At 49.4% G+C, this 13997-nt stretch overlaps 1 protein-coding gene across 1 annotated transcript in view; it reads right to left on the reverse strand.

The window, feature by feature from the left end:
• Positions 1 to 9668, reverse strand: part of TVP23A (trans-golgi network vesicle protein 23 homolog A) — a 28404-nt gene extending 18736 nt beyond the window's left edge. The window contains exons 1-2 of the mRNA XM_064294794.1: positions 9441 to 9668; positions 9034 to 9158 (exon numbers count right to left, since the gene is read on the reverse strand). Of these exons, the coding sequence (XP_064150864.1) occupies positions 9034 to 9158; positions 9441 to 9668 (353 nt within the window). The remainder of the gene's footprint in view (positions 1 to 9033; positions 9159 to 9440) is intronic.
• Positions 9669 to 13997: the final 4329 nt, after the last annotated feature.

Consider the following 13997-nt stretch of genomic DNA (forward strand, 5'->3'; position numbering starts at 1 on the left):
CTGCCCTCAGAGATATTACCTGTGGTGTGGGTAGTGGGGGAAGCAAAGAAGTGAGTGAGCAAGTTCAACACAGTGCGAAAAGTGTCAGAATGACAATCAAAATAGTCAACAACTGATATGACATGGATACTGTCCAATCGGAATGGTCAGTGGGAGGGCCCTGCAAGCTGCCCCTGCTGTCCCGGGTTCAAACCCTTTAGTTGCAGGAGGTTGCCCCAGGGGAAGGGGAGGGAGAGGCCTAATTAGGGTACAGGGTATTCCCAGGGCTCTTGGCTATTGACCAATGTTTTAACAAAGGTTGACCAGCTGCTATTGAATCAACTCTGAATCATGGCGGCCCCATGTGCATCAGAGTAGAACTGTGTTCCATTAGGGTTTTCAATGGCTGATTTGTCAGCGAAGTTTCAGTAGAGCTTCTAGACTAAGACTAGGAAGAAAGGCCTGGCAATCTATGCCTGAAAATCAGCCAATGAAAATGTTTTGGATCATATAGATCATTGTCCGAATCACTTGCTTTGGACTCATCAGGAGGGATCAATCACTGGAGAAGGACATTGTGTTTGGTGAAGCAGAGGGCCAGTGAGAGAGAGGGAGACCCTCAGGGAGGTAGACTGACACTACAGCCCCAGTAATGGACTCCAGCATGCTGGTAGTTGTGAGGATGGCACGGGACCAGGCAACATCTCATTCTGTTGTATATAAGGTCGCCATGAGTTAGAGTTGACAGCAGCTATCTATGTCTGTCTAACAAAGGTAGGGACCCAAGAGGTGCCTGGGATAGGCAGGGGGGCTGTGGGAACTAAGAAAAGGGGCATCTAGCTTGGAGTAGGGAATGCTTCTTAGTGGCCATAAGGCTTAAGGTCAAAGGACACATGCTTTCTTTCTTGGGTGATGAATATGTTCTGGAATTAGATAGTGGTAGTAGCGGTACCTGGAGAGAGATGTGGCAGTCTGCTTCTGTAAAGATTACACCCTTGGAAACCCTACAGGCAGGTCTACTCTATCCTAGCAGGTCGCTATGAGTCAGAATCAACTCGACGGCAATGGGTGCACGAGTGGTTGCACAATTTTGGAATATAAACAAAAGCATTGAATTGTACACTTTAAGAATTAGATCTCAATTTTAAAAATTAACTAAATTTTTAAAAAGATGTAAAGGACAAATTTAGGCTGCAGAGAGCGCAGCAGATACACGGGGGTGGGGTAAGGTGGCCTCGGACGCCCTGCCAGATGTACAGCCTGACCCCTGACACCCGGCTCTTACAAGGCCTCCCAATCACCTGGCCGTGGCTCCAAGACATCTGAGGAGAAAACTGTGGCATCAGGGAGGAACTCCAACCCCAGGCTTCAGGCAATCCTAGTTCCATTGGAAAGTGGTAGAAATGCAGTCGATGGCAGAGTAGGGAAGGTGCATTGCAATCTCAGGTGTCTACAGGGGCCAAGCAGGGACTGTAAACCAAGTCAACCGGCTGGGTGAGGGCTGGGGCTCCACAAGCCTCACCCAGAGGGGGCAGGTTCCACAACTCAGTTCTTGCCCATCTAGCTCCAACAGCCTTTCAGAAGCAGCCAATTTTTAAATGCATTTTCAAGTTCATTTAAAATACTGCCCTAGCCTAAGACGACATGTCTGTGGCTTGGATTTGGTCTGCTAACTCGATTTGCAATATCTCTTCTAAAGTATTCTAAATTCCAGGCAAGGGATGCGTCTGTATTGCAATGCAAGAAGGACAGTGGGGATCCAGCAACAGGACTCAAGGCTGTTCTGAGTCATCTTAGAAGTCTTGCTCCTTCAATGAGTGAAGAGTGAGCAATTGGTCCCCTGAGGCTGAGCGCTGTATGAAGAGGATTCCTCAGGGCTCGAGAAGGGCAACCACAGGGGGCTTTCCCCTGGGATTCCAACCTCAATGTTTTAAGTTTGCCTTTACTAAGGAATTCGCATTGATGTCACGTGCCAGAACATATGGCCAAGCCTTGTATCAATACTCGGTCAATCCTCATTACTCGTGGATTCCGTATTTGTGAATTCTCCTAGTTGCTAAAAGTTATCGGTGACCCCAAAATCAATACTCACTGTGCTTTCCCAGTCATTCAAGGTCACGTGCAGAGAACTGAAAAATCTGAGTCACGACATGCACATTCCCAGCTGGGGGTAAACAAGGCGATGCTCCCTGTCTTTTTGTTTCAGCTCAGACCGTAGACATGTCTCCTTTTCCTGTATAATCTATATAGTGCCATGTTTTTTACGTTTTTGTGCTTTCTGTTGGTGATTTCGCTGCTTAAAATGGCTCCCAAGCATAGTGCTGAAGTACTGTCTAGTGTTCATACGTGCAAGAAGGCTACAGCATGCCTTATGGAGAAAATACATGTGTTAGATAAGCCTCATTCAAGCGTGAATTATAGTGCTGTTGCCCCTGAGTTCAATGTCAGTGAATCAACTGTGTGTATTAAATAGGGTGTCTTTAAACAGAAACACACATAAAATAAGGGTATCCACTGGCCAGCTGATGTTGTGACCAGAGGCTTGCAGGAACCCAACCCTGTGATTCCCCTAGGAGCAGTGGTTCAGTATTTGCTAACTCAGTGTCTGGGGCAACGTTATAGAACGTAACTACCGTGAATAGGTTAACAAGAATCTACTATATCCACACGCTGCACCAGTGAAAGTGAGGACACACACACACATACACACACACACTTGTGTAACACTCCCTACTTACCCAGAAATGGACAACCTAGAAAAATACGCCAAGTCCTTTGGGGTACATTACAATCACAGCGTTTCACACTCATGGGAGCAACTACTGAATCAGCACCTCCAAGGATGTAGCCCAAGAACCTGAATCGTGTGTTTGAGTTCCCCTGGGGATGCTGATGAAGCTGGACCCCTCAGCCTACATTTGGGACCCAGCATCTTCAACCTTCTCTCTCTAAGCTCAGAGGTCCCAGACAGGCAAACCCCAGACTTTGGACAGAGTTCAACCCGAGCCAAGTTGCAAGATGTTCCTGGAGGTCAGCCAGTCCAAGCCACCTGCATCTCTCACCCTGGTCCCTTCACTGCTTCCAAACAAACTCCCCACCCCCACCCCACCTGCTTCCACCCTTGCCCTTCAGGCCACTCAGCAGTCAGAGGCCGCTTTCTCACATGTTGATTAGGTCGTGCCTCACCCAGCTCAAATCCTTCCAAAGATTGCTCATCAAACACTGATGAAATCTCCAAATTCCTCATCTTGATCTTCAAAGCCCCATACGATCCTTCCCCTACCGAATCTCCAGCTGCGTCTCCTCATCCCACTCTCCCACTTTCTACACCCTGGCCCAGTTCTGACAAGTACTGTACACCTAAGTACACCTCCCACCACAGGGCCTTTGCACGTGCTGTTCCCTCTGCCTGGAACTCTCTTCCCGTAGATCGTCCCAACTCTGGCTCCTTCTTCTCACTCAGAGAGGCCTTCTCTGAGCACCTCCCTGATCTAAAAAAGTCCCCTGGCCCTGGACGCCTTTTTATCACGTTACCCTTTGGAGCATTTAGCACTATCTGAAATTACCTTCTTTATATATTTGCTGATATGTTTATCGTCTTCTGCCTAATTAAAACATCAGCTCCTCCGTGAGGGCAGGTACGAGGCCTGTCTGGTTCTCCTTGTGTCCCCTAGAACAGTGCCCAGCACACAAAAGTCCTTGAAAGTTTTGTTGATTCCATGAATAAATAAGTGAGTGAACAAATAAACCAGTAGATCTCAACCAGCGATGATGGTACCCCTCACCCTGGAAATATTTGGCCATGTCTGGGCGCATTTTTGCTTGTCACAACTGGGGATTGCAACGCACATACAGTGGACAGAGGCCAGGGATGCTGCTGAATGTCCTACAGTGCACAGTACAGCCCCTACAGCAAAGAATGATCCGGCCCCGAGTACCAACAGTGTCGAGGTTGGGAACCCCTGGAATAAGTGAATGAGTGAATTAAACATGCCAGGTCCATGCAGCCAAGCTGCTGTGCAATATCAAAATCTCCAACATCAAGGGGCCTGACCAGTGTCCCCTCCCTGTCCCCAAATGTTCTCCCAAGATGGTGTGGTCACAGTCCAGCAGAAATCTCTCCTCAGTGACTTTGTTGTCAGCATGGCTTATGCAATCAATTTCGTGTTAACAAGGAATATAGATAAGGGGAAGTTAAGTTGGTGTAGCTGCAAGGAGTTAATTTCAAAATATGTAACGTCGTGCCGCAATCAAAGAGAACTGAAATCTGTCTAGTTCCCGATTCTGCCAGTTATCGAGGGCCTTCCTTAAAATTTAACAATTAGTTCTTGGTGGGACCTGCTTATGCTGTCGTATGTCTCTGTTTTTAAAACAGATTTTAGAATATTGAGGGGGTCAGCAAGGACTTGACCCCAAAGGCACTGGAGATGGGGTCTGAGAGAGGGGCCCTGATCAGACCTCCTAGAATAACAACAAAGAAAAACCAAGGTTCTTCTCCTTGGTGTGTTGGAGCATGGTGTGTGTGTGTGATTCACAGATGTCCTTAAACTGATTTCCCAGACTGATGGGTAGCCACCAAGCTGTCATCTATACTGTCATCTCCACCATCATCTCCCCACTCCTGTTCCTTGTCCCCTACCCCTCCAGCTACTCCTGTGCCCACCTCACTACAGAGGCATTGGGAGTGCTCTGAGTCCTCTCAGACGCAAATTTCACCTACCCAAATCCAACCGAGAAAGAGAGAGAATAATCTGAACCAGTGCTCTCAACCAGGGGCAATTTTGACCCCCAGGGGACATTTGTCAATGTCTAGAGACATTGCTGGTTGACACATGGGGGGAAGGTGCTCCTGGCATCTAGTGAGCAGATGCTGGGATGCTGCTCAATGTCCTGCAATGCCCAGGATACCCCTCACAACAAAGGATTATCAGGCCCAGAGGGTCGGTCCATAGTGCCGAGTTTGAGAAACTCTGCCTTATACAGATGGGGCACTTCTATACAATGAAAAAGCCACCCCAAGATGCCCCAAAGCACCCCAAGGAAGCATAAGATGGAAACCTGAGTCTGCTGTCCCTGCCAAGGGGCTCTGCACAAGTCTCTCCCTGTGTGAACATCTACCCCTAAACAGCGTAATGTAACAGGCCTGTAGACTCTAAATCCAGATTTAAGGGTTCAAATCCCAGCCCTGCAACTGAATAGCTGTGTGACATTGGACAAGCCACTCAATGCTCTTTGTCTCAATTCCTTTAACCTTGAAACTGATAAAATAATAATGTCTACCTCATAGGTTAGTAATGCAGGTTAAATGAATGATTGCAAGTAAAACACTTAGACTGGTGCCTGCGTAGAGTAAGTGCTAGGTAAGGGTTTGCTACTATTGTTTTTCATTCAGTATAACTTGTCCAACACATCTAGCCAACAATTTCATCTGGGCTCATTTAAGGAACAGCTTTTGTATCCAATGTGCTAGACTTCTTTCCTTTCTTTTTTTTCAATTATGATTTAGGTGAAAGTTTACAGAACAAATTAGTTTCTCATTGAATATTTAATGCACAAATTGTTTTGTGACATTGGTTGCCAACCCCATGATGTGTCAACTGTCTTCCCTTCTCCACCCCAGCTTCCCTGTTTCCATTCGTCCAGTTTTCCTGTACCTTCCTGCCTTCTCGTCTTTGCTTTTGGGCTAGTGTGCCCATTGGTCTCATTTTCATGATTGAACTATGAGGCACATCCTTCACGTGTGTTACTGTTGGCCGTATAGACCTGGCTAATCTTTGGCTGAAGGCTAAGCCTCAGGAGTGACTTCAGTAATGAGTAAAAGGGTGTGTGCTAGACTTCTTGAAAGACAAAATGTCACTCTACTTGATGGGCTACTCGACCCCCATCTAGTTGATGGGATTTGGATGGGTAGTTTTCATTACATGCGATTTTTACCTTAGGACCTGGGCCCACTAATACAGGCCTCCCTGTAGTGTCTAAGGCCAGAGGATAGTGTTCCCAATTTGACACTCAATGGGCTGTTCAAGGATCCCTGGTGGCACAGTGGTTGTGAGCTACGACTGCTAACCAAAAGTGGCAGTTCACACCCACCAGCTGCTCCTCGGAAACCCTATGGGGCAGTTTTACTCTGTTCTATAGGGTCACTATGAGTCAGAATCGACTTAATGGCAATAGGTTGAATTTGGGCTGTACAAAGACCACCATGAAATGCTGACCAAGCCACATGAACAAACCAGGTCTGACAATCGAGACCACAGTGAGATCTAAGCAATCTGGCCTGGGCAGAGGACTTGATCCTGTTGTGGGGAGGAATCCACTGTTACCCATGACCTTTGGATCCAGAGAAATTTTATGAGGACAATGCCTCGAAAGCACAAACACATCTTTTAACAGCAGGGACCGTTTCCAACTCCAGCGAGAACCCCAGTGTGACATCCTGTTCCCACTGAGGACATGCCTCTGCCCTGGCCCCAGAAGTCTGAATTCAGGGCATCAGCTCTCTCTCTCTGCTCTGGGGGAAGATCCTTGTCTCTTTCAGCTTCTGTGGCCCTGGAGCTCCTTGGTGCCTTGGCAGCCCTCATGTGGCACCTGCCTTCCCCCTTTGGTGCTTGCTCCCATGTCTAATCAGCCCTTTGTATAACTCAGAAGCGATTATGTCTAGGACACCCCCTCCACTGATGTGACCTCATTAATATAACAAAGGAAGCCCTATTCCCAAACAGGATTACATCCACAGGTACAGGGGTTAGGATTCCCATACATATCTTACGCAGGGGGCAGGGGGAGGGGGGAACACAGTTCAGTCCGTAACACTCTGCATCCTCTTCCATTCTGCCCCTTACAATCCATTCTCCACCCTGCAATTCTGATCACATCACTGCTTTGTGTGAACCCTTCGGCGATGACCATTGACCTGAAAAATAAAGCTCAAACTCTAGAACTGCCCTGTCCAGTATGATAACCACATGTGGCTATTTTAATTTAAATTAATTAAAGTGAAATACAATGAACATTTCAGTTCCCGATCACGCTAGCATGACCTGTGACAACCATATTGCATAGTGCGGCTATAGCACACTTCCATCCTCACAGAAAGTTCTAGTAGGCAGCGCAGCTTTAGAACTTGGCTTTTAAGCCCTTTGGGGTCTAGCCCCGCCTCTGCTAAGGCCGCTGCTATGAACAACTCTCTACTCCCTAAACTCATCATCTGACCTCCAGGCCTTCACGTGTACTGTTCCCTCTGTGACACTCTACCCTTCCTCAGCTTAGCAAACTCCTACCCACCCTTACCTGTCTCAGCGTACCTGTTACTTCCTCCAGGGAGTCTTCCCTGACCAGGGTAGGTTCCTGATCTTCTGCCCAGTCACAGCATTTAAAACACTGAGTTATAACATTTGTGGGCATGCCTACAGCTCCCTCCACACCAGAGGCACTCAATCGGGGGCAAATGTACCTTCCAGGGGATGTGTGGCAATGTCTGGGGGACATTTTTGGTTGTCATAAGTAGGGGGCATCTGGTGGGTGGAGGCCAGAGATGCTGCCAGACATCCTAAACATCAAAGAAACATCTGGCCCAAAACATCAGCACTGCTGAGGTGCACCAGTCCTGCTCTAGACTGGGCAACTCCACAGGGCAGGGGTGACCCCAGCCACCAGCCCACAGTTAGGCATACAGAGATACTCCATAAAGACTTGGTGAATACGTATATGAGTTTAGATGTTCTATAAGATTCTTTACCCAAGATTCCAGTTCTCTTAGAGTGCGTTTCCTTAAGGACAATCATTGGAAATTCAGGTGCCAGGCCCCGCACCTGCTGTCTCTGATGACTGGAAGGAGATTTGCAGTGGTACCAGGTCCTCACAACTGGATGAATAAGCAACATCATGATAAATGGAGAAAGATCGAAGCTGTCAAAGATTTCATTTTGCTTGGATCCACAGTCAACACCCATGGAAGCAGCAGTCAAGAAATCAAAAGACGCATTGCATTGGGTAAATCTGCTGCAAAAGACCTTTTTAAAGTGTTGAAAAGCAAAGATGTCACCTTGAAGACTAAGGCACGCCTGACCCAACCCATGGTATTTGCAATTGCATCATATGCATATGAAAGCTGGACAGTGAATAAGGAAGACTGAAGAAGAATTGAGGCCTTTGAATTGTGGTGTTGGAGAGGAATATTGAATATTCCATAGACTGCCAGAAGAATGAACAAATTTGTCTTGGAAGGAGTACAACCAGAATGCTCCTTAGAAGCAAGGATGGTGAGACTACGTCTTACACATTTTGGACATGTTGTCAGGAGAGACCAGTCCCTGGAGAAGGAGATTATGCTTGGTAAAGAACAGGGTCAACAAAAAAGAGGGATCATTGGCAGTGGCATTTATGGGTCATTCCTCATGCCTTGGTGCTTCCCCTTCCAGGGTGCTGATGGTCTCAGGCAGGCAGGGGACTCAGCCCAGACACTATGTCTGTCTAACAGAAGCTGAAGCAGGGATTAGAACAAGAATTCAAGCCCTTATCCACTTCTTCAGCCTGTCAACACCACTGTCCCTTCACCCACTACCCTCCAGCCACAGTGGCCTTTCTCTGACCTTCCAGCACAGCCTCGGGGCCTTTGCACCTGCTGTGCCTTCTGTTTGGACCACTCTCCGCCTAGAGTCTCCCATGGCTGGCTGCTTCTCATCATCCAGGCTCAGCTCAAATGTCACCCCCTCAGAGAGGCCCTCCCTGGCTGTGCTGAGGCAAGTGGCCTTCCTCAGTTACTTTCTCTGTCTTCGCCCTGTTGGTTTTCCTCCCAGCTATCCTCACACTCTGTAATTATCTTGTGAATGTCTTTGTTTGCCTGCTCCGTTCAATACGGTGTCATGAACAACGGCCACGTTCACTGTCAGTAAGCAGACTGCAGGCTCCAAGAGGGTAGGGACCTTGTCTGATCTGTCACCATTGTGTCCCTAGCCCCAGCCTGGTGCACAGTAGGTGCTCAATAAATTCTGAATGAATGAATGAGTTGACAGCTTTGGGGAATGCTTGCCCAAAAGCCAGGGTCCATCCTACCTGATCTTGGCTTTCCTAAAAGCCAGCTCCTCTTCATTGCCAAAGTCCAGGGACACATCCTCAGTATCATCCACCAGGGCCTGGGGGAGGGGGACACCAAAGACAGATGGGAGGCCTGCCCTGGGCTGCACACCTCACCTCACCCCAACCGTCTGGCATCCCTGGAGCCACCTTGCTGGTCTCCCAGGCGGTTCCTCAGAACACGAGGCCTGCTGCGATCCAAGGCCCTTTCCACCCTCCTGACCAGGCCCAACTGGTCTTCGGCAGGTTCCATCTGGGGTCCAGTCCAGCCCCAGCTTCCCAGCTGCGCGCATCCCTCCTCCTCTCTGGTTCCCCCGCGGGCTCCTCCCATCCGCGCCACCACCAGCATCCCCGCCATCCTACCTGCTTCATTTTCCTGAGCACACCTGGAGCCCAGGCCCCAGGCTCAGCGCCCCTCTCTCAGCAGATCGGCTCGGGTGCCCGGGGGCAGAGCACGGGTGGGACGCGAGCTTGCGCTCCGCAGTGCCACCTCCGCTCAGGGGAGGGGATGGGGGCGGGGCGCACCGGACCCAGAGCGCAGTCGCAGGTGGGTGGGGGGGCTCGGCTCCTGGGAGGGTGGGGCGGGAGGGTCCAGGGCAGGAGGGGCTCGCCATGGAATGGGCCAATGAGGTGGCGGGGAAGGAAGGCCGACAAGAGAAAGCGCTGGAGCGGAGAAACGAGGAAGAGAGGGTGAAGAAAAGGGTTGTCAGGAAGGAGACGGTTCCGGCTCAAAGGTGGAAGTGGGAGACAGTGAACGTGATCCTGGGAGAAAAGTGAGGGCTGTGGATGTTGATGTCGAATGCGTGACTGAACGAACGAACGAACGAATGAATGAATGAATGAATGAATGAATGCCATTGTTAAGCAGCCTCATTCAGGATTTGGAGAGGGTCAGTGTTTACTGAGAGTTTCTGATTCTAGAATTCCCCAAGGCCCTTATTTAAGGCAAATTCCTAGGCTCAGCCTGGGAGGTTCAGGCCTGGAGTGTGGCCCTGGAATCTGCATTTTAACAAGCAGCTCCGGGTGAATCTGCTGCAGCCTTAGTTTCAGAACCAATGATGTATTTCCTACAGAACCCTTGGACTCCTGGTCCACTCACTCCCAAACTCCCTAAGCTGACCCTGCAGAGGGCATCGCAGTGTGTGTGGAGGGAGGGCACTTCCCCCAGTGGGTGGGTGGAAGGGGGAGAATGCCAGGGCCCCAAGTCTGGCCTGGTGTCCACCCACCACTGCCCAGCCTTGGCATCTTCAGCCCTTTGCCCCCCCAGTGGACAGGTCAGGAGGGAAAGTGGAGTGACCCCATATTTGTGGAGTGACTCAGAGATAGCAGGTTGTTCTTGGCTGCTGTCGACAACGTATAACAGAACAAGACATTGCCAGATCCTGTGCCATCTTCCTGTTGCTCAAACCTATTGTTGTGGCCATTGTGTCAAACTATCTCATTGAGGGTTTCCCTCGTTTTCTCCGATCCTCTGTTTTACCAAACATGAGGCCCTTTTCTAACAACTGGTCATTCCTGATGGCTATCCAAAGCAAGCAAGTCAGAGTTGTTCGTATTCTGTGATGTGACTTAAAAAAAAACAAACCCATTGTCTTTGAGTCGATTCTGACTCATAGCGACCCTATAGGACAGAGTAGAACTGCCCTCATAGAGTTTCTGAGGAGCTCCTGGCAGATTCGAACTGCTGACCACTTGGTTAGCAGCAGTAGCACTTAACCACTATGCCACCAGGGTTTCCATGTGATGTGACTTAGGAGGCTAAAATTGGAGCCATTTTTCCCTGTCCTCAAGTATAAAAAATGTGACCCAGCTGAAGCTGGACTCACAAGGACACACCTACTGGGCCCAAGACATAAAGACAATAGCTAGGACAATCTTGGAAAATGTCTTTTAGGGAAACTCACATGAACAAATCATAAAGAGAGCACAGAAGATCCACATATTATCCTTTCTTATCTCATTTTACTAGGGTTTAGTAATTAGTAAGATTTGTTAGACCAATGAAGACCCTCCTGACTGTGGTTACTGAAACCTGGACCAAAGATTATTAAGAAAGACAATTCAAAATGTAGAATCATGGTGATTTAGCAGTTTTTAGCCAATCTGTGAAAAGGTGAAGCTTTGAATTACTTTACTTATTTGTAATGTTAACATATACTAATGATTCTGTAACTTTCCTCAGACTCCCACAGACATGGCCCTGGCAACATGCTTGACCATTTTCCCACTTTCGCCTCTTTGAACGTATGCCGAATAAAACCTTTCTTTTTACTTTACCATAACTTTGTGAGGAGCCCTGGTGGCCAAGCGGTTAAGTCCTTGACTCCTAATCGAAAGGTCAGTGGTTCGAACACACCAGCTGCTCTGTGGGAGAAAGATGTGGCAGTCTACTTCCTTAAAGATTTACAGCCTTGGAAACCCTGTTTGGTTTGTTTGGAGCCCTGGTGGTGCAGTGGTTAAGAGCTCAGGCTGCTAACTAAAAGGTCCACAGTTCAAATCTAACAGCCACTCCTTGGAAACACAATGGGGCAGTTCTGCTGTGTTCCGTAGGGTCACTGTGAGTCCGACTTGATGGCAATGAGTTTTTTATAACTTTGTGGTGACTCCACCCTAGGAGAGAGGTATAGAGTTTTCATTGGCTCATTAATTGGAAGTAGATCGCCAGGCCTTTCTTCCTAGTCTCTCTTAGTCTGGAAGCTCTGCTGTAACCTGTTCACCATGGGTGACCCTGCTGGTGTTTGAAATGCTTCCCGCATTGTAGCAACGCGCAAGCCATCATAGTACCACAAACTGGCAGACACTGGTGGTGGCAGATGGCAGGAGCTATAGGTATTTCTTGAGGTCACCCCCCACCTGATGGTTGAGAATGACAGTTTGTCACCAAATGGGGTTTCCAAGGGGGCTTTCCCACTTTCTCACTGCCTTGGGGGACTCTCTGAGCCCCAACTCAACAGACACCAATGACTGGTGATTATTTGGGTCAGAGGAAAAGCCCCTAAATGTTTTGTAACTGCCTCTTCCTTCCCCCTAGCCTTCAGGGCCCCATTCCCCATAGCCCCTCCCAGGTGGTCAGTATTCAGGGGTGGGAGCCCCAGAACATCCCAGCCTTTTGTAGTCTGACACTTTTCTGCATCCTGAGTTGCCTTGTGCAGGAAGAGCCAACAGGCCTTCCTAGAAAACCCGGGACAGTGATTCAGGTCCTTACTAATAAAAATGTGGTCCAGGGACCAGCAGGCTTGACGTCCCTGGGAGTGGCTCAGAAATGCAAAACCTCAGGCCCCGCCCAGCCCTGAGCCTGCCTGCATCTGCCCAGACCCAGCTCTTCGTTTGCATGCTGAAGACTTCTGAACTTTGCCTGCCCAATGCCTGGGGGCTTTACAAAGTGTTGATGATTCCTGATCCCACCCCAGAGGCACCCATTTCACTGGACTTGGGCAAGGGGCTTTTAGAAGTGACCCCATAGGCACCACATTTGGGAAGCACTTTTTAAAAGGTCTGGCCCCTGAATATGGCAGCCCTCCCAGGAGAAAGCGCCCTCCCTTCACACACATTGGATGCCCTCGCAGGGTCTGCTGAGGGAATCAGGGGTGCACAGAAAGCCTGAGGCCCAGGGCCTCTGCTTCTGCTCCCAGATCTGCTCAGTCCAGTTGTTCCCTGCGAGGCCAGCAAGGGTGACCCCTGTCAGAACCTCAGAGACCCAGTGGCCCTGCTCAGAGTCACAGAGGTGGAAGACCAGCTCCTATTGCCCGTGGCAGAAGGCAAAGGGCAGGACTAGGGGTCCTGGCATCTGGACTCAGACCTGTGCACGTGGGTAGGGGATTGGGAGTGGGAGAGGGTGAGGAGGAGAGGGGAGTGACCAAGGCCAGGGCCAGGAAGGACCCTCAGGTGGCAAGTCTTCCCTGGGAGATACCAAGGAGGGTTTTACCTTGTGAAACTCTATCACTACTAATAACAGCATTTCTTTTATGCTCAATAAGTGCCTGAACCCTACTGTCACAGCTAATAATAATGATATTTATTTTGTGCTCCGTGTGAGCCTGGCACATTGACACACATCCCTGAAGAGGCTCTGAAATTGTGTGTGCAGCAGATTCACCTGGAGCTGCTTGTTAAAATGCAGATTGTGGGGCCCTACTCCAGATCTTCTCACTCTCAGGGGACTGGGAATCTGCTTTTTATAAGGGCTCTGGGGAATTCTGGGATCAGGACTTTTGGGAAACATTGAGCACCTGCTGCAGGCCCCACATGTGCAAATGGCACCCAGGGCAAACAGGAGAGTACATGGCCCTTCCCCCAGGGAAGTTGCACCCATTTCACAGTGGCTTCTCCCATCTGACCTTGCCCCCTACCTTCCTATCCCTTATACTCCCATTCTTCTCCAAGCTGGCAGCCAGGGTGCTCAGGAAGCAGACGAGAGGGTGAGGGAGAGATGGTGGGTCCTCTCCTGGGGTCTGTGCATGAGGTGAGCCCTGGATTTCTGTCCAGAGAGACCTGAGTGCAAATCCTGACCTCAGCTGACCCTGGGCCTCCATGTCCCCTCTGTAAAATGGGGAGAGTGGCTGTCCCGCACACTTCCTGGCTTCTTCCTTTACTCCTTCACTCCTTCGTTCTTTCATTCACACACTCCTTCAGTACACTGGTCTAGACACAAGGTCCTACCCTCACTGAGCTGATATTTCTAGTTAAAAGAGAATATGAATAACCAAGCAGGGATAAAAAAAGAGAGAGAGAACAGAAAGTGGGAAGGATCTCTCAAGAGCTCAAGACAGAGAGGGAAGATATAGAGAGGAGGGCTAGATGGTGGCATTGGGGAGTAGGTCAGGAAGGGCCCCCTGAGCCTCTACATTTTCAGCCCTGCTGTTTCTATGGGTGTGGCAGGGAGTGGGGGGCATCCTGGCTGCAGAAAAATCATGTGCAAAGGCCCTGAGGAGGGAAAGATCAGC

The sequence above is a fragment of the Loxodonta africana genome, chromosome 12 (assembly GCF_030014295.1).
Source record: "Loxodonta africana isolate mLoxAfr1 chromosome 12, mLoxAfr1.hap2, whole genome shotgun sequence".
Lineage (NCBI taxonomy): Eukaryota > Metazoa > Chordata > Mammalia > Proboscidea > Elephantidae > Loxodonta > Loxodonta africana.